Raw genomic sequence first — 18,207 nt, 5'->3', positions numbered from 1 at the left:
TGAAGAAAAATAAGCATATGATATGCTGGAATACTCACATTCAAAGTAGAAAATACATGATACAAAGCATAAATTAAATAGATGATATGAAGAAAAATATGCTCTTTCAGAGAAATAAAATAAATTTAAGACAGAGAAAAAAAGTGTGTCATAATTACCTAAGGCACTGTATACACAACAAAATTAGAGTATTTGTGATTAGGAAAAGTCAGCTACTTTTAACCATTTTCATAGCATGGCAAGGGAAAAATACTTCCAAATTGAAAATCACAATAGTTGATGATTATATATATATATATATATATATATTTTATTTTTCTTTTTTTGTAGAGACAGAGTCTCACTGTACCGCCCTCAGTAGAGTGCCGTGGCGTCACACGGCTCACAGCAACCTCTAACCCTTGGGCTTACGCGATTCTCTTGCCTCAGCCTCCCAAGCAGCTGGGACTACAGGCGCCCGCCACAACGCCCGGCTATTTTTTGGTTGCAGTTTGGCCAGGGCCGGGTTTGAACCCGCCACCCTCGGCATATGGGGCCAGCGCCCTACTCACTGAGCCACAGGTGCCGCCCGATGATTATATTATTTTTACATAGTATTTTATATGCTTTTAAAATCTTTTTCTTCTCCATGTTCCATTCCAAACATTTCTAGTATCAGTGTGAATGATTAAGTAGTAATTCTTGAAAAGCATCCCAGAAAACCTCCAAGTAGATAATTTTAGAATGAAAGCTATAATTGAGTTGGATTTGCCAATGATCATGAACAGAAGTGCTTTTTACAGAAGTTATAGTTGCTTTAAATTAAGCTTCAAATCATTTACCTTTAGCATTTTGTCACCAATTAATTTATTTTTTAATTCAGGGGAAAATAAGTAAAAGACATGAACAGATAATTCTCAAATAAACATAAACATATGAAAAGACATTCAACCTTACCACTAATCTAATAAACGCACATATATAATATTGAGAAATTACTTTGTAGATATTCATTAAAAATGCAAATAGTGACTACGTCTCCATATATTTTGGGTTACTTTTAATTTCTTCTTTGTATTTCAATTTATTCCCTGACTTTTTTTTTTTTTTTTTTTTTTGTAGAGACAAAGTTTTACTTTATCGCCCTCAGTAGAGTGCCTGGCGTCACACTGCTACTGCTCACAGCAACCTGTAGCTCTTGGGCTTAGGTGCTTCCCTTGCTTCAGGCTCCCAAGTAGCTGGGACTACAGGCGCCTGCCACAGCGCCCGGCTATTTTTTTGTTGCAGTTTGGCCAGGGCCGGGTTTGAACCTGCCACCCTCAGTATATGGGGCCAGCGCCCTACTCACTAAGCCACAGGTGCCGCCTTATTCCCTGACCTTTTCAATGAACATATATCATTCTCTCAAAATAAAGTATTTTAAAACTGCCTTATTAGTTGTTTTCAGAAAAAGTCTCGATAATGGGTCAGAAAAAAATAATTTAGAAACAGACTGAAGTAATTTAGTTAATGTGATAAAGGTGATATTTCATGTATATGGGTCAGAAACATCTTCAAATAAATGTTAGTAGGAAAATTAGCTAGCTAATAAAAATAATTCAAAAATATGGATCCTTAACTCAGCACTAACTCTAAAAATACCAGTTCCAGATGATACAAAATTTAATATGTATATGAAAACATTAAAGTGCCCTAAAACATAAAAGCACCGATTAAAAGTCCATCATTTAAAATAAAAATAATAAATTTCAGAACAATATTTACAGTATAATCCCATTTATTTAAATGTTTTCTATAGTACATGTTTTAATTAAAATTATGCAATGAAAGGATAGGCAGACTCAGTAAGTTTTATTCACCATTACAGTACCATCCTCTCTTACTCATGACTGGTGCATGACAGTCACAAAAACATAAAATTAGTTGGATGACCAATAAATGAAGTCACATGTATTGTTGGTGGGCCTATAAATTGTCATAACCTTTCTTGAGAGAGTTGTAAATATGTATAAAAACATAATTTCATAGTATAAAAAGATAATTTTCATTTCTAGAAATTTATCTTATGACTAATTTTCACATGTGCACAGAAATGCATACTTTATATATCCAGGACCAGCATTTTATATAAAAGGAAAAACGTGTGTAGTTAAGGGGACAGATGATACAGAAATAGGTATACTGCAACAGGAATATGGCTAAATTAAGGCAATTATGTCCACAGCATATACATTTATTCAAAAATGTTCATCATTTGCTATGAATATATAGCCATAATTAGTTGATTAATTAAATTATCGGATTACAAACAGTAATACACAAGTAGGCAGGTGTGTATATGCACAAGGAAATTTCTGGAAGGAAATACATCAAAATGCTAACAATGGTTATTATTTGGTTGTTAAGACTGCTTTTACTAACACTAATTTTCTGTATTGGAGTTTTAGATTTACAATGTTCATATACTTGGACAGTATGAGAAAAACAATAAAAGTAAATTCATTTACAAAATAGAAAAGCATTTCCTAACTTTTAAAAAATATTTGACTAAATGACAAAACACAAATCCCATAATAAAAAAGGCAACATAAAGGTTAATCTAACTTTAATATCTTTCCTCATTGGAAATGAATAATTCATCATATTTTATATTTCAATTTACTGCTTGTATTCTATGACCAGATTGAGATGGTGAATGTGGTTAAGTAGGTTATTTTCTACACTAGTATGCCAAATCCCTTCTGTCGATTTTTCTGCTTCCATAGAAATATCAAGGTATCGTCCAATTAAATCTCTAAAAGATATCTCCCGTAAATTTGTATTCAAATACAGATGAGTAATTTCTGTCATTCATAAAAATGGGCTAAATATGCTCCTTACCTTTCAATGAAAAGTAAATACTGGTCTTTTTGACTGTACCAAGGGAGTTGTTCTGTAGCAGAAAGGACTCCTGTAAATAAAAATAACAAAATCTGTTTTTAAAGTTCATTTTGCAAATGTTTATCAACATATTACTGGAATTGTAAATCATACCTTAGTACGGCTAGAATTTTACAATAGTAGAAGGAAATGGGTAACAGAGAATATCCCATATACACTGAGAGGATGCACTTTCATTAGCACAAATTCCCCCTCCCACCCTGTTGTTTGTGGAATCAAAACATGCTGCACAGAAGTATAAAACAAACCATCTGCTTTTTAATAATAATACTTAATATTTGAATACCCCTTTGTTTTATCTGCAAGGTTGTTGCAAGCATTTCTGAGGACTACGTGGCAAGTCAGCAGCAAGGTTGGGATATATTATAGACCGGTTTAAAAAGAGAAATATAATAAAAATGTTGTAACTGACTCACGGCAACATGGGTTCGCAAACCTTGTAGATGAATACAAACCAGGCTTGCCAAACATCACAGACTGCACTTACTAAATCTGCTACGTGGACTGCAATATGCCTGTCTAGCCCCTCCCCCTCTGCCAATAAAAGACTCCCCCCCTTTTTTTTTCCAGTGTGAAAATACAAGCTTATAGAATATTCAGAGAAAATTTCAGGTTTTTAATCGTCCGTAGTCACACTACCCAATGACGCCATTTAATCCATTTTCTTCCAATTTTTAAAAATATATTTTTGTGAAGAGGCTCGTGACAAACCAAAAGGGAGTTCAGGATGGACGGATGGGAGAAGACATTCTCCTTCTTCCCTTGTTAGGAACTATGGCTGGTATTTTTACCTCATGTCTACGCTTTTTTTTTTTTAATTATAAAACTATAAAGACGTAATTTTGAGGGGGTAGAAAAACGCCATTCAGGAGTATGCGCCTCAGTCACCACGCAGCGTCCAGTAAGATGACTGGAGAAGGGGGGTGGCGGGCCAGGGGTAGCGTTTGGCCATTCATTGGGCATAAAGTTTGTCAATCAAGGTTGTTCAGCAAATGAGCCTACTAAAGGTACACTGGGAACGAAATTAGCGGGAGGTCTGACTGCAAGGGGCGGGGGCTTACGATCTAAAAAAACGAGAAGAGATCACAGGGTCTCTTAATGCGCCATTAGGCTGAGGCACTTCTCGGTAGGCTGCAACGGAAGTTGTGAGAGACAACTTGTAGCCGCTATTCTCGCCGGTGCCTCCACTGCCGCTGTCACCTCAGCGCCGGCGGCTCCAGCCCCAGCCCTGCCCTGCGCTACTGCTGCTATCGGCTGTTGCTGCCTCCACAGTCCGAGTCTCCGCTGCTGCCACCACAGCATCCGTGAGTCATTTACTGCTCATCTCTGAGCGCGCGGTCTCTGCGGTAGTCACCACCTAAAAGAGATTTGCAGGCTTGCAAGACAGCAGAAGCTGATCTTAAAATGGTCTTGGAACCTGCCGTCCAGGGTGTTGCTGAAGAGGAGATGGCTAGCTCGGCTAGTGGTCCTGGGGAAGAATCTGACAGCAGTAGCTCTAGCGGCAGCAGTAGTTGTAATAGCAGCAGGAGCAGCAGCAGTAGCAGCTGCTATAGAAAGAAGAGGGTACCTGAGCCATTCAAAAGGGCGGGGCGGGATCCTTTTGGTACAAATTTTGTGAATAGGCTGCCTGAGGCAGTTAGAAATCGTGTGCAGGCACTCAGAAATATTCAAGATGAATGTGACAAGGTAGACTTCCTGTTCTTAAAGGCAATTCATGATCTTGAAAGACAATATGCAGAACTCAACAAGCCTTTGTAAGATAGGCGATTTCAAATCATCAATGCAGAGTATGAGCCTACAGAAGAAGAATGTGAATGGAATTCAGAGGATGAGGAGTTCAGCAGTGATGAGGAGGTGCAGGATGACACCCCTAGTGAAATGCCTCCCTTAAAGGGTGAGGAAGAGGAAGACCTTAAAGAAACATCTGAGGTGAAGGCTGAAGAGAAGGAAGTTCCTAAAGAAATTTCTGAAGTAAAATCTGAAGAGAAGGAAGTTCCTAAAGAAATTGCTGAGGTAAAAGCTAAAGAGAGAGAAGTTCCTAAAGAAATTCCTGAAGTAAAGGCTGAAGATAAAGCAGATTCTAAAGATTGTATGGAGGTGACAGCTGAAGTAAAAGAAGATCCTAAAGGAGTTCCCCAGGCAAAGGCAGAAGATAAACAACCTAAAGCAACAGAGGTTTAGGCAAAGGCTAGAATAAGGGAAGCTCATAAAAGAGTTCCTGAGGAAAGGCTTAAGGAAAGAGTGAATCTTAAAAGAGCAAGGAAGGGAAAGACAAAAAGAGAACATCCTCCGAAAGGTGTTCCTTACGAATTTAAATTCCTACCTAACCCATACTTCAGAAATGAAATGCTGATGAAGACATATAATAAAGTCAAAACCAGATCACAATGATCCTTTCTTTTCTTGGAGATGGGAAATTGAAGATTGTAAAGGCTGCAAGATAGACTGGAGAAGAGGAAAGGATGTTACTGTGACAACCGCACAGAGTCACACAACTGCTACTGGAGAAATTGAAATCCAGACGAGAGTGGTTCCTAATGTATCATTCTTCAATTTCTTTAGTTCCTGAGATTCCTAAGATTGGAAAGCTGGAACCACGAGAAGATGCTATCCTTGATGAGGACTTTGAAATAGGTCAAATTTTACATGATAATGTCATCCTGAAATCAATCTATTACTATACAGGTGAAGTCAATAGCATCTACTATTAAGATGGCAGAGATTATGGAAATAGAAAATATTGAAAACAAAAAAGATGTTGACAGATTTTTCAAGAATTATAAATTTCAGGAAGTGAAGAAAGTTGAGATAGGCTTGGAAAACAAGTCTGCCATCTGATAACCTGAATGCTGTTATTCCTCACAGTCCTGTGTTTTCCTGTTTTCTTGTCAGTCTGTTTAAAATATTGTCCTTAAAAGTGTCTAAGTATCAGTTTATTCCAACTAGCCTATTGTAGTGTAATGTTGAAAATATGTAAGCTATTGTCAATAATCTAAAGCATGTTAGTTTGGTGCTAGAGTGTTGATTTTTGTGAAGTCATGTTTCCTTTTATCATGTTCCTATCAGACTGTATTTATGAAAACTGTCAAAATTGTTAACTGAGACAAATATTTGCTTGAAAAAAAACAAAGCTTATAAAGTACAGTTGCAATTTTTTTTTCCTTTTTCTAGCCAGAAGACTAGCTTAAATCAGCTTGCACTGGCTGTGCCTTCATTATTTTGCCATAAAAATATGATATTTATACTAACTAGAACAATGTATTGTGAAATTTGCTTGAAAAAAGATTAGCATACATTTAAGAATGTCAAAACTACATTTGATAAGACTATAAGCTTGTTTATGTGATTTAATGTATAAATTAATCACAATAGTGTTACTGTTTACCACTGAGGTATTACTATGATACAGTATTTTAAAAGAGTTTCCTTATATTGTGTAATTTTAAGGATAGCACATTTTCTTTTTTTTATTATTTTTTTTTTTGGTGGTTTTTTTTTTGGCCGGGGCTGGGTTTGAACCCGCCACCTCCGGCATATGGGACCGGCGCCCTACTCCTTGAGCCACAGGCGCCGCCAAAGCACATTTTCTTTGTAGTATGTTGTACTTTGTCTTTCATGAATATCACTTTGCATCATTTGATACTGTTTATTCATGTTATTTTATTGTAACCTAAAATAAAATGTCAAATGAAGCGTGTCATGCTATTCAAATCTAGCATTGGTTCCTAATTATAAAAATATGTGTTACATATAACAAAGGTATAAAATCCTGAGGTAAAGGAAAATTTGACAGTACAACTATTGTTAACATTCTGTTTCCCACACCTGAGTTCTTGTACTGGAGGATACACATTGAAGTTATTGGAGAAAAATGAGACTGGAAGGAGAAAGACAAGGAGGAGAGAGAGGAAGGGAAGAGAATGAAGAAGGGAAAGGGAGGAAAGTGGAAATAGAGACCAAAGGAGGGTTGGGAGGAGGGAATGGAGATGGGTGGGAAATGGAAGGAATGGGATGGGGGAGGATAGGGGTAACTAAAGAGGGAAAAGGAAGGAGGGCGGATGAACCTCACCCAGAAAAACCATTTATGTAAGACATGCCTGGGACTCACTGTCCACCTTGACTTGAGGTCACACAATACCATGGTTCATTTTTTTTTTTTTTTTTACAGTGTCATCAGGCTTTCACCTCTTATGCACCATGCGGCTGGTCATAGAGTAATTAGATCCTGACATTTTGGTTTGAGACTAATATGAAGGGGAAGCCCCCAAAACTCAGTTTACCAGAAAGGTTTGCACTGGCCATAAAGGCACAAACACAGCAAATAATAAAATGGTATCTTCACATTTGCCATTTCCTGGTCCACATTTATTTTCCCTGAAGATATTACAAGAAAGAGACTGGAGGAAGACAGGATTTGAGAATTCAGTGTCTATATCCATAAAATTAGCTAATTGTCTTCCCAAATCCCACAATATATAATTGAATATCTTGCTTTTATCTCTACTTAACAAGTTTTCCTCTATGTTTATTAATGTAAAAGTATTAAACTCATTACATATTACAATTAAACAGACACATGTATTTGAATATCTATTTTGTTTATGATGTATATAACAATCAGGAAGCAAATTATTGCATCTGGCAATCCCACTGCATTTTTGAGAGATCCTTTGTTTTGTTTCTGATATTTTTTGCATCCATGAAGAATGGATATGGTAGATTTTACCTGCATGCCAGAACCAAAATGAGGACTATAATAAATGTGGCACACCTGGTTCGTGGCTACATAGGTTCCTGTATTGGATATGGACTGTGCTTGCTAGATGTAAAACACTTAAAACTACTAAATGGGGCAGGGCATAGTGGCTCATACCTGTAATCCTAGCAATTTGGGAAGCAGAGACAAGAGGATCCTTTGCCTGGGCAACATAAGGAGACCTCCCTCTCTAAAAATTAAAAAAATAATAATAATAAGAGAAATTAGCCCAGTATGGTGGCACACTCCTGAAGTTCCAGATACTTGAGAGACTAAGGTGGGAGAATTGCTTGAGCACAGGAGTTTGAGCCTGCAATGAGTTATGATAGTGCCAGTGCACTCCAGCCTGGGTGTCAAAGTGAGACCCACCTAAATAAATAAATGCAATTCAACATTCTTTATCACCTTAGAACTCTTAACCAGAGTATTTTAGCACCTCCTCACTCTGAATTTTCCATATTAAAGAAACATGCATTGTTACAGAATATTTACAGAAAATGAAATTCATCTCAGAAGTACACTACAATAAGGTATACTTAGTTTGTGGATTTCTGTATTTTCTCATAGTCCCTCTCTTGTTAAGATTTTATCACAAGTTGTCTGGCTTGTATAAAAAGGTGAATTCAAGTCGTGTGAGTGTAAGAGAAGCTAATTGGAAATGAAGCATAGTGCTATTTTTAACTTTAAAATTTAAATGGGGAGGAGGATGCAGGGATGGGGGTGCCAAGGATTTATCCATAAGTAAAGTTGGAATTCCTGCAAAGCTAGTGATCTGTAGTGAATGTGTAAACCACCTCTGGAGATTAAAGAAGGTGGACAGAGCCAGGAAACCCGTTGGGCTGCCACATTTATTGGACTGTATGTTTGTCCATCCTACTTGCTCAGCCGGTGAGTGACATAAGAAAGGTAAGTTGGCTGAGAAAGAAGCTAAAAGACAGGACAGGGGGATTGGGGTTTGAGATAAGTTTAACGGAGTTAAACTTTCTCTGCACCTTCCTTCTGATGTGCTGTTTATTTTTGCTGAGACCCAAAGCTGAGGCCAGACCTTTGCTGTCGTCAATTCAGAGGAGATGGTCTCATATCTTTTTCTCTCCCTTCCTCTTCTTGCTCCGCAGTCTCCACCATCTGCCACCTCCTCCTCAAAAAGTTCATGTCCTGAGTTGGGCACTAAGAATCCACAGTAGTCACTCAACATTTGCTCTTTTCCTTTAATGTGGTAGGCTCACATAAGAAGGTACTTTGGTAAGCAGCAAAAGAGGCTGCTGAAAAGGTAATGGGAGGAACTTAAGCTTAATGAAGAAAATAATAACATAGTCAAGTAATGTAAATGCTGATTCTGCAGCCTAGATTAAGCCAAGCCTGGAACTGCCCCTCTGGCGACACTGCTGCTGCGTTTGTTCTGAAAAAGCTTCAGGGGGGATGTGGTAAGATAGAAGTTGAATTTGATCAGAGTTGCAAGCTGTTGAGAAAAAGTATACACCTTCATTTGATGAGGTGTTTGAGCCTACTGGCGTGTGTATGAAGACGCTGTAGAGTTGTACCTGCAGATTACAAACCGAATATTGTAAAAGTGATGAAGTTTTTAATGGCCTGGATCCAGATTCTGAGGCTACTTGTAAAGCTGAAAAAGGGAAGGGGGGCAAAGATGGAAAAGAAAGAAAAGCAATTAGAAAATAAAATCATTAAAGTACTGAGTGTGTGCTGTCTTTTAAAGTTACATACTTATATTTCATTTTAACAAAATGAATATTCCAAAACTAAAGTGTTGAAGAAGCTAGGTAAGAGCTGATGTCAAAATGAAATTTCTACATCTCTTCCTCTTTGAACATTGAGAAAAGGAGGTTTGCAAAGTAAGTCAGGTAGACCAGGGAAATTTAAAAAAAATGTCCCTCTAAAATTAAGGTAATCATATTTTAAATAGGTCACACTAATCCAAACTGAACAAGTTCCCAAAACCTATGTATTTTCCATAGTTCTTTATTTAAGTTCTCTTGAAATGTTACAGTACCTGAAAGTGGAACCGATGGAGATAAAGTTATGTTTATTTATGACTTTGTGATTACTGGAACTTAATTAAAATACTTTTCTAATTAAGAAATGAGATTTACCCTAAATGGGAGACTGTGTGAACCTAGGATGAGAGCAAACTGAAAAGCTGACTGAGGTCCTGACCCAACTATTTATGAGATGGGAAAGCTGAATTTTCAAGTTCTGGAAAGTACTTTGAACATCTGAGTTTAGAAAACAGTATGATTTGGTGAACCAGTGTGCATAACTTTCTCTAAAATAATTTCAACACAGTTATGCATTACTTAAAATTTTACATTTTGTATTTTTGTAGAGTATATTTTCAAAATGTCAAAAAATGAAATGCTTAAGTATCAAAAGCACATAGCGTTTAGAAGTATACAAGTATACCTTTCTTCAAGATATATAGAACCTAGCAAATTCTCTAAAGTGTTTTAATTCATTGTTATCTAATTATTTCTTGTAATTTGTTTTTTGTCATAGAGCTATTAAAGACCAGTGGTGAAAATGATCAAAACTCTTCACTGAAGCTAATATTTAATTGAAAAAAAATATGCTTGAAGAACCAATCCAAGTGTGTATTGTCTCCAGCTCAGAAACAAGGAAGAATTTAAGTCAACTTGCACTAGGTGTGCCTTAATTATTTTGCTATTAAAAAATGTTATTTATTTATCATGCAATGGTATATTACAAAATTTTACCACTTGAAAAAATAACAGAGTTAATAATTTTCAATAATACATTAATATAATTTCTAGATAGCTCATAGTTTTGAATTTTGCATGATACAGGGATTTATGAAGAAAAAATATAATCATAATGAAGCTATTACTTCTTACAGCGGTGTTAAAGTTAGTGTTTACAAGTGTTTCCTTTCATATTTTAGTTTTCAATTATGTAAAATAAGTTGATAAGCATATTTTCTTTGTACTATGCTTCACTGAAAGTTGTCATCTTGTTGCTTTATTATAACTTCTTATTATAAAGTGTGTTGACTGTAGAAAATTTGAAAAATACACTGAAAAGAATAAAAATAATTTAAAACAACTTCACATTTAGAGATAATCACATTTTATATGAAAAATAAATATACCATAGATATTTTTAACATACAATGGCTATTCTATATCTTTCATTTTCCCTTTATCATATTTTTAAACACTGTATCAGTGCATGTAAGTCATCATTTTTAAATTTATAATTGACACAAATATTATATGTATTTATAGGGTGCAGTGTGATATTTCATGTATATAGTGTGTAACATACATTAAATGAATATGCCATAATTTATTTTATGAGTTCCTTATAATGGAAATTTGGGCTCTAGTTATTTTTTCTATTTGATTAGTAAATATAGGAGTGTCTTTGAACTATGAAAATATGCTTCATATATTGCAAACTTTTTTTCACTTTTTTTTTTCTTTTTCTGTACATAAGACTTTTAATTTTAATATAATCACTTTTACTTTTTTGGCCCATTATGGATATTTTGGATGTTTGGGTTAGAAAGATCTTTCAATACCAAGATCAAGTTTTTTAATTGCTCATGTGTCTTCTGATACTCCTATAGTTTCATTTAAGACTTACTCTTTTTTTTTTTTTTTTTATTAAACCATAGCTGTGTACATTAGTATGATCGTGGGGCACCATACACTTGGTTCATAGATCGTTTGACACATTTTCATCACATTAGTTAACATAGCTTTTGTAGCATTTTCTTAGTTATTTTGCTAAGACCTTTACATTCCACATTTACTAGGATTCACATATACCCTTGTAAGATGCACCACAGGTGTAATCCCATTAATCCCCCTTAGTAAAGTGTCTCAAGAATGGACGAAAAAGTACCCAATGTACTCACCCTTATTATGAAACTAATGTAGGACCTTGACATAAAAGCTATAACCCAGTTAAGACTTACTCTTTCTGGAATAATTTTGATGAAAAGATCAAGATAGCCCTCCCACTTTCTTTTTTCCTCCCAACACAACTAATGAGTTGTTTCAGCACCATTTAATGAATATTGAATATCCAACATGACTAACTGCTGCCTTTATTGTCTAATAAATTATTTTATATGTTCAGGCCCATTTCCGGACTACTCAGAGGTGTTATTCTTGTGCCAATATAAATATTTTTAAATGTAAGTAAAGTCCCTGTTGTAGTTGTGTCCTTCACCCAAGAGGTATGCCATATACCCTTATATCATGCTCATTAAGTGGGAGCACACCAATTCCCCTCCCCCTTCCCTCATTCTCCCTTCCTTTTCCCTTATTCCCCCTCTCCCTGACTTGAATTGAATTTTTTCTCTCTCTTCTTTTCTGCCTATTTAACTGCCTGGGTTAGCTCAAGAGCTTTATCCTCTAGCTCTGAGATTCTTTCTTCTCCATGGTCTAATCTGTTATTGACACTTTCTACTTCATCTTTAAGTTCCCTGATTGACACCTTCATTTCTTTAAGCACTGGTATATTATTTCTTTTCTTATATATTCATAGTAAAATGTTTAATTTAAAAAGAGCAGGACACAAATATGTTTTGCTCTACATATATCTTAAATTAGTTGTTTTGTTTTTTATTTTTATTTCAGGTTAATGTGAGGGTATAAACAAGCAAATCAAAATATTTGAATTTGTTAGGTAGAATCCCTCTTGTAGTTATGTCCTTCACCAAAAAGGTGTGCTATACACCTTCCCATTGTGCCCATTCAGTGGCAGAACCCCAAACACCCCCTTCCCTCCCTCATTCCTCCTTCACCCAACTTGAATTGAAATGAGATTTTCTCCTATGTGGGTGTGAATTAGATTGTCTACTGGCTTTATATTTGTATTAAGTACATTGGATATTTGCTTTTCCATTTTTGTGATACTTTACTGAGAAGAATGTATTTTAACTCCATCTGGGTTAATGCAAAAAATGTGAAGTCACCATCTTTTCATGTCTGAATAGTATTTCATGGTATGCATATACCACAGTTTGTTAATTCATTCCTGAGTTGATGAGCATTTAGGTTGTTTCTACATCTTGGTAATTAGAAATTGAACTGTGGGGCGGCTCCTGTGGGTCAAGGAGTAGGGCACCGGTCCCATATGCCGGAGGTGGCAGGTTCAAACCTAGCCCCGGCCAAAATAAAAAAAAAAAAAAGAAAAGAAATTGAACTGTGATAAACAATCCAGTGCATATGCCCTTATGATAAAATGCTTTTGTTTCTTTTGGGTAGATAATTAGTAGTGGGATAATAGGGGTCAAATTGGACATCTACTTTGAGTTCTTTGAGGATTCTCCACACTTCTTTCCAAAGAGGCTGTCTTAGTGTGCAGTCTCACCAACAGTGAAAAAGTGTTCCCCTCTCTCCACACTCACACCAGCATCTGCAACTTTGAGATTTTGTGATGTGAGCTAATCTTACTGTGGTTAGATGATATCTTGGGGTGATTTTGATTTGTATTTCTATAATTATTAAAGACTATGAGCATTTTGTCATGTTTGTTAGCCATTCATCTGTTTTCCTCAAAGAAGTTTCTGTTCATGTCTCTTGCCCAGTGATAAACGGGCTTGTTAGCTCTTTCCCTGTTAAGTTAATCAACAGTTCACTATAGATTCTATTGATCAACCCTTTGTCAGATCCATAATATATGCAAATATCTTTTCTCATTCTGAAGGTTGTCTATTTGCTTAGATTGTTATGTCCTTAGTTGTGCAGAAACTTTTCAGTTTAATTAAGTCACATTCGTTTGCTTTAGTTGGTTTTGCAATTGCCACCAAAGTCTTCTTCTAAAAAAATCACATCTTCAAGAGTTTTTCATACACTTTCTTTCAGGATTTTTGTTGTTTCGTGCCTTATATTTAAATCTTTTAGCCATCCTGAATCAATTTTTGTAAGTGATGAAAGGTATAGGTTTCAGTCTTTTACATGTAGTGATCCAGTTCTCTCAGTACCTTTTATTGAATAGGGATTCTTTTCCCCAGTGTCTGCTTTTGATTGTTTTATCAAAGATCAGATGGATATAAGAGATTGGTTTCATCTCTGGGTTTTCTATTCAGTTCCAAATGTTTATATCTCTATTTTTATGCGAGTACCATATTGCTGTTATTATTGTGGACTTGTACTATAGCCACAAGTCTGGGAGGGTGATGCCTCCAGCTTTGTTTTCATTAATAAGAATTGGGTTGGCCATATGTTCTTTTTTTTTTTATTCTATACAAAATTAAGAACTGTTTTTTTTTTGTTGTTGTTTTTTTTTTTCCAAATCTTCAAAGTTTGATTTTGGTATTTCAACAGGGATTGCATTAAATCTGTAGATTGCTTTGGGAAGTATAGACATTTTAACAATGTTGATATTTCCCAGCCAGAAGCATAGTATGCTCTTCAATTTGTTAATGTGTTCTACTATTTTTTTTCTTTAGGGTTCCATAATTCTCTCTGTAGAGGTCCTTCACCTCTTTTGTTAGGTATATTCCTAGGTATTTAATTTTATTTTAAGCTAATGTAAAGGAAATTGTGCCTCTGATTAGTTTCTCAACTTGGCTATTTTCAGCATATACAAAGGCTACTGATTTGTGGACATGAACTTTACACCCTGAGACATTACTATATTTCTTGATTACTTCCAGGAGTCTTGTGGTTAAGTCTTTGACATTCTCTAAGTATAAGATCTTATCATCAGCAAAGAGTGTTTGAGTTCCTCTGCTCCCATTTGAATGCCATTTGTATCCTTTTCTTGTCTGATTGCATTGGCTAGAACTTCCAGAACTATGTCAAATAGTAGTAGCAATAGGGGACAACCTTGTCTGGTTATAGTTGTAAGTGGAAAAGCATTCATTTTTACTCTATTCATTATGATATTAGCTTTGAGGAATAGATCATATCCTAGAATACAAATCAAACATCAACAAAAATAAAAGAATTGAAATTATACCTTGTATCCTCTCAGAACACAAGGCAATAAAGATGGAACTCAACTCCAAAAAAAAAATGTCATTCTTACACAAAGGCATGGAAACCAAACAACCTTAAGCTGAATGACAGTTGGGTCAAGGAAGAGATAAAGGAGGAAATTGTTAAATTCCTTGTACATAACAAAAATGAAGCTACAAGTTACTAAAACCTGTGGCATACTGCAAAAGCAGTTTTAAGAGGGAAATTTTTTATATTAGATGACTACATTAAAAAAAAGAGAGCACATCAATAAACTAATGAATTATCTGAATGAAATAGAAACGGAAGAAGAATCTAAACCCAAACTATGAAGAAGAGAAGAAATAACCAAAATTAAGTCAGAAATTAATGAGATTTAAAACAAAAGAATCTTTTGGTATTTTATTTCTGTATTCCTCATATCTTTCATCCATTATTTGCATCTGTTGTTGTATTTCCTTTTGGTTATTTTCCACTTTCTTGTCAATTCCCTTCATTGCTTTTGCTATCCATATTTTAAATTCCCTGTCCTTCATTTACATTATTTCTTTATAGGTGGAATCTTCTGCAGTACATACCTCATGATCCTTTGGCAGGAGGGTTATTCTGTTCTGGTTTTACATGTTGCCAGAAAATTTTTTTTTTCCTCCTCATGTGTGTTTTCTTCTTGTTCACTTCCTTCCCCTACTTTTTCTCTCACTACCTCCATTGCTTTAAATTACTTTTTCTCCATGCCTGAGTATTGAAGTGGTCTTTTGCTCTAAGACCAAAAAGAAGAGAAGAGTAAAGAGGGAGTAGGGAGAAAGGAAATAAAAATATGAAAAAAGGGGGATCAAAAGAAAAAATTGAAAAAAAAAAAAGGAGATAAGAAGTATAGAAAGAAAGAAGAACACAGACAGAAGATATGGTTGTATTCACCATGGTGCTTTGACCCACACCCACAACTCCAGAATTATTTTAAGCCAGGCTGGTTGGTTCCCTTGAAGTCAGCATCTCCTTACCAGCCTGGGCAAAAGCAGGACCCCACTTCTGCCAAATACAGGATAAAATCAGCAGTATGTCACAGTGGAGACTTGTTTCCACCAGAAAAGGGGTGACCTTGTAGTCCACACTGCCTCAGAATCTCTTCTCAATGCCCACTAATACTTGAGTCTCACTATGTTTCCCTGTTCTTAGGAAGTCATCCAGACTCTCCCAACCCCAGAGTCTCGGCAAAGGTTCTTTGACCAGCAGCTCTCACATGGCCTCCATCCACATCCTCAGGTAAATGGTCTCAGGGTTGGTTTGGAAGGTTGGCCTATGTTCTCAGGGCTCAGAATAAAGAAGGGAGACAGCACCCACACCTTGTTCCCCTGGGACACTGGGGTGAGGGTGGGAGCCTCAGCCAATAGCTGAATATTTTTAAGAATCCTGTCTTTAGTTCCACCCCCTTGTCTACCTTTTGCTTATACTATTTATTTTATTTTATTTTTCAGTTGTCTATGCTTAAGTGTTGTGTCTTTTTTTGCCAGCTTTGAATGAGGGAAACTATTTCCTGAAGTGTAATGTGTGACCATATGGGAGGAAATAAGCTTGGGCATTTCAGAAGCTTCAATTCAGTTTTGTCTCATTATTATTTAATCTCGAAATTATGTCTTTTGCCAGAAACCATTCTACCCTCAATTTATGGTGTTCTCTTCTTCTGCTGTATCACAAGTTAGAATGAGCTGTAGGGCAGCATAATTCAGTGAAATACCTTGAGCTACAGTTGTTTGTGGTGATCTTGTACAGTTAATTTCTGTTCATGTCAGTGGCCAAAATCTACAGAAATACCTCTTGGGTCTCTCTTCATGTCAAAGCAGCCTCTAGAGGCTCTCAGCAAATAAAGATGATATGCTGATATGCTGGTCTAATTTCTCCTTTAATTTATCTGCCCTTCCATGTATTGAGCTGTTTCCCTTTGGGGTCATTCCTTGTTTCTTTCACTGTCTGCCACAGCCCTGAATCAAATGATTGGGCCTTGAACACAAGGAAATTTGTGACCTGTCTGATATCTATAGAAGCAAGCATTGGCTAAGGGTCTTGTACTGTTTTAGTCCAAATTGCATGGTTTCAGGAAGATACTCTTTTCAGTACGTGGCTTAAGGTTGTGACTATTACCTTGATTCAGTGAAGATCATTTATTCCTTTTTTTTTTCTTTTTTTTTTTTTTTGTTCAGATGAATTTGATGCATAGTCAGGAATAACCTTAGAGCAATATAGAGAGGAATTTCCTAGAAGGGGGTATGCAGTGCTTTTTAAATGTATTAACCCAATAAAACTTTTCTTTTTGCGGCACAGTTATTAATAACTCTCCTAAATGAATAGCATTTTAAAAATATCAGCTTAATGGACACTGAGTTTTGCAAAATAAGTAAATTAGCCTAGATTTACCTATAAGTAAAGACATCCTTAATCACTAATTTTTAAATATTTAATTTGAGATGATTAAGTAGCACAACAATGACAAAATCGTACAGATTATTATATAAATGGAATTATATAGTATGTAACTTTTTGAAATTATACTGTTTACTCTCAGTATAATATTCTTGATATCCATCCAAGTTGTACCTGTATTAAAAATTATTTTTAATTTATTAAATTAAAAATTTATTGGATTTATTTTCTTGGTGACTAGAATATTCCATTGTATTAACCGTTAATCTGTGATTATTCTGTAGGAAATAAAACCAAGTGAAAAAGATGTAGTAGTACTGCTAATAGCTAAAACTTACCATAGATAAAAATAATGAATTACAAGGATCTTTTTTCTAAAGCATGAAAAAAGTGTCAAAAGAAAATGGTTGTATAATGTTTGTTTTATGACAGGTATGCACATATTATTACTCAGGTAATCCATACTACAGCCCTATTAAGTACGAATAATTATTATCTTTGTTTAACAGATAGAGAAACTTAAGTACAGTGTGATCGAGTAACTTGTCAAGCTTTCACAATGGGTAAGTGGCAAGCAAAGCAGTATTTAAATCCAGCAGTCTGTCTAGAGCCCATGTTCTTAACTACTGTATTATACCACCTCTCTACCACCTAGAAAAGTACCTTTCTTGTCTCCTTCCCTAGATAGGACCAAGGGAAGCAGCAAGGAAGTAATAAGCACAACCTGCAGGCAAAGGAAATACCTATCTATAGAAGAAAATGAAGAAGTCCATCTTAACTAGCATTGTATCCCCCCAAGTCCACCTATGGCTCATATCTGAGTAACATTCTCAACGTTTATAGCTTAGTGAGACTACTGAGTAGGGGTTACTATCTGGATTATATGTATCATACCTAGGAATATGATAAAAACTGGCTTATTAAATTTATATTTAATTTTTTTTGAGACAGGGTCTCACTTTACCACCCTAAATAGAGCGCCATGGCATCATAGCTCACAGTAATCTCAAACTCTTGAGGACAAGTGATTATCTTGCCCTATCCTTCCATGTAGCTGGTACTACAGGCACCTGCCACAGTGCCTGGTTATTTTTTAGAAATGGGATTTGGGAGTCTCGCTCTTGCTCAGGCTGGTTTATGACTCCTGAGCTAAGGCAATCCATCTGC

At 35.7% G+C, this 18,207-nt stretch overlaps 2 protein-coding genes and 1 long non-coding RNA gene across 3 annotated transcripts in view; 2 read left to right on the top strand and 1 right to left on the bottom strand.

Annotated features, from left to right (window-relative positions):
• The window catches only part of FAM133A (family with sequence similarity 133 member A), a 54,182-nt gene extending 50,393 nt beyond the window's left edge, over nt 1–3,789 (bottom strand). Inside the window, exons 1-2 of the mRNA XM_053580139.1 lie at nt 3,711–3,789; nt 2,860–2,929 (exon numbers count right to left, since the gene is read on the bottom strand). The gene's annotated coding sequence lies outside the window, so the exon portion shown is untranslated. The remainder of the gene's footprint in view (nt 1–2,859; nt 2,930–3,710) is intronic.
• Nucleotides 3,790–4,040: 251 nt separating this feature from the next.
• Nucleotides 4,041–17,945, top strand: LOC128577577 (uncharacterized). Its single transcript, XR_008377591.1, has 5 exons — nt 4,041–4,223; nt 10,187–10,332; nt 15,799–15,885; nt 17,550–17,603; nt 17,725–17,945. It is a non-coding gene; the product is annotated as an uncharacterized LOC128577577 (long non-coding RNA).
• On the top strand, nt 4,202–5,663 carry NAP1L3 (nucleosome assembly protein 1 like 3). Its single transcript, XM_053579832.1, is given in 3 exon segments — nt 4,202–5,282; nt 5,284–5,481; nt 5,483–5,663. Coding segments are annotated over 3 exon segments (864 nt in total). The 5' UTR covers nt 4,202–4,797.
• Nucleotides 17,946–18,207: the final 262 nt, after the last annotated feature.

The sequence above is a fragment of the Nycticebus coucang genome, chromosome X (assembly GCF_027406575.1).
Source record: "Nycticebus coucang isolate mNycCou1 chromosome X, mNycCou1.pri, whole genome shotgun sequence".
Lineage (NCBI taxonomy): Eukaryota > Metazoa > Chordata > Mammalia > Primates > Lorisidae > Nycticebus > Nycticebus coucang.
Note: the sequence above shows the minus strand (reverse complement) of the source record. Positions and strands in the feature narration are given on the sequence as shown.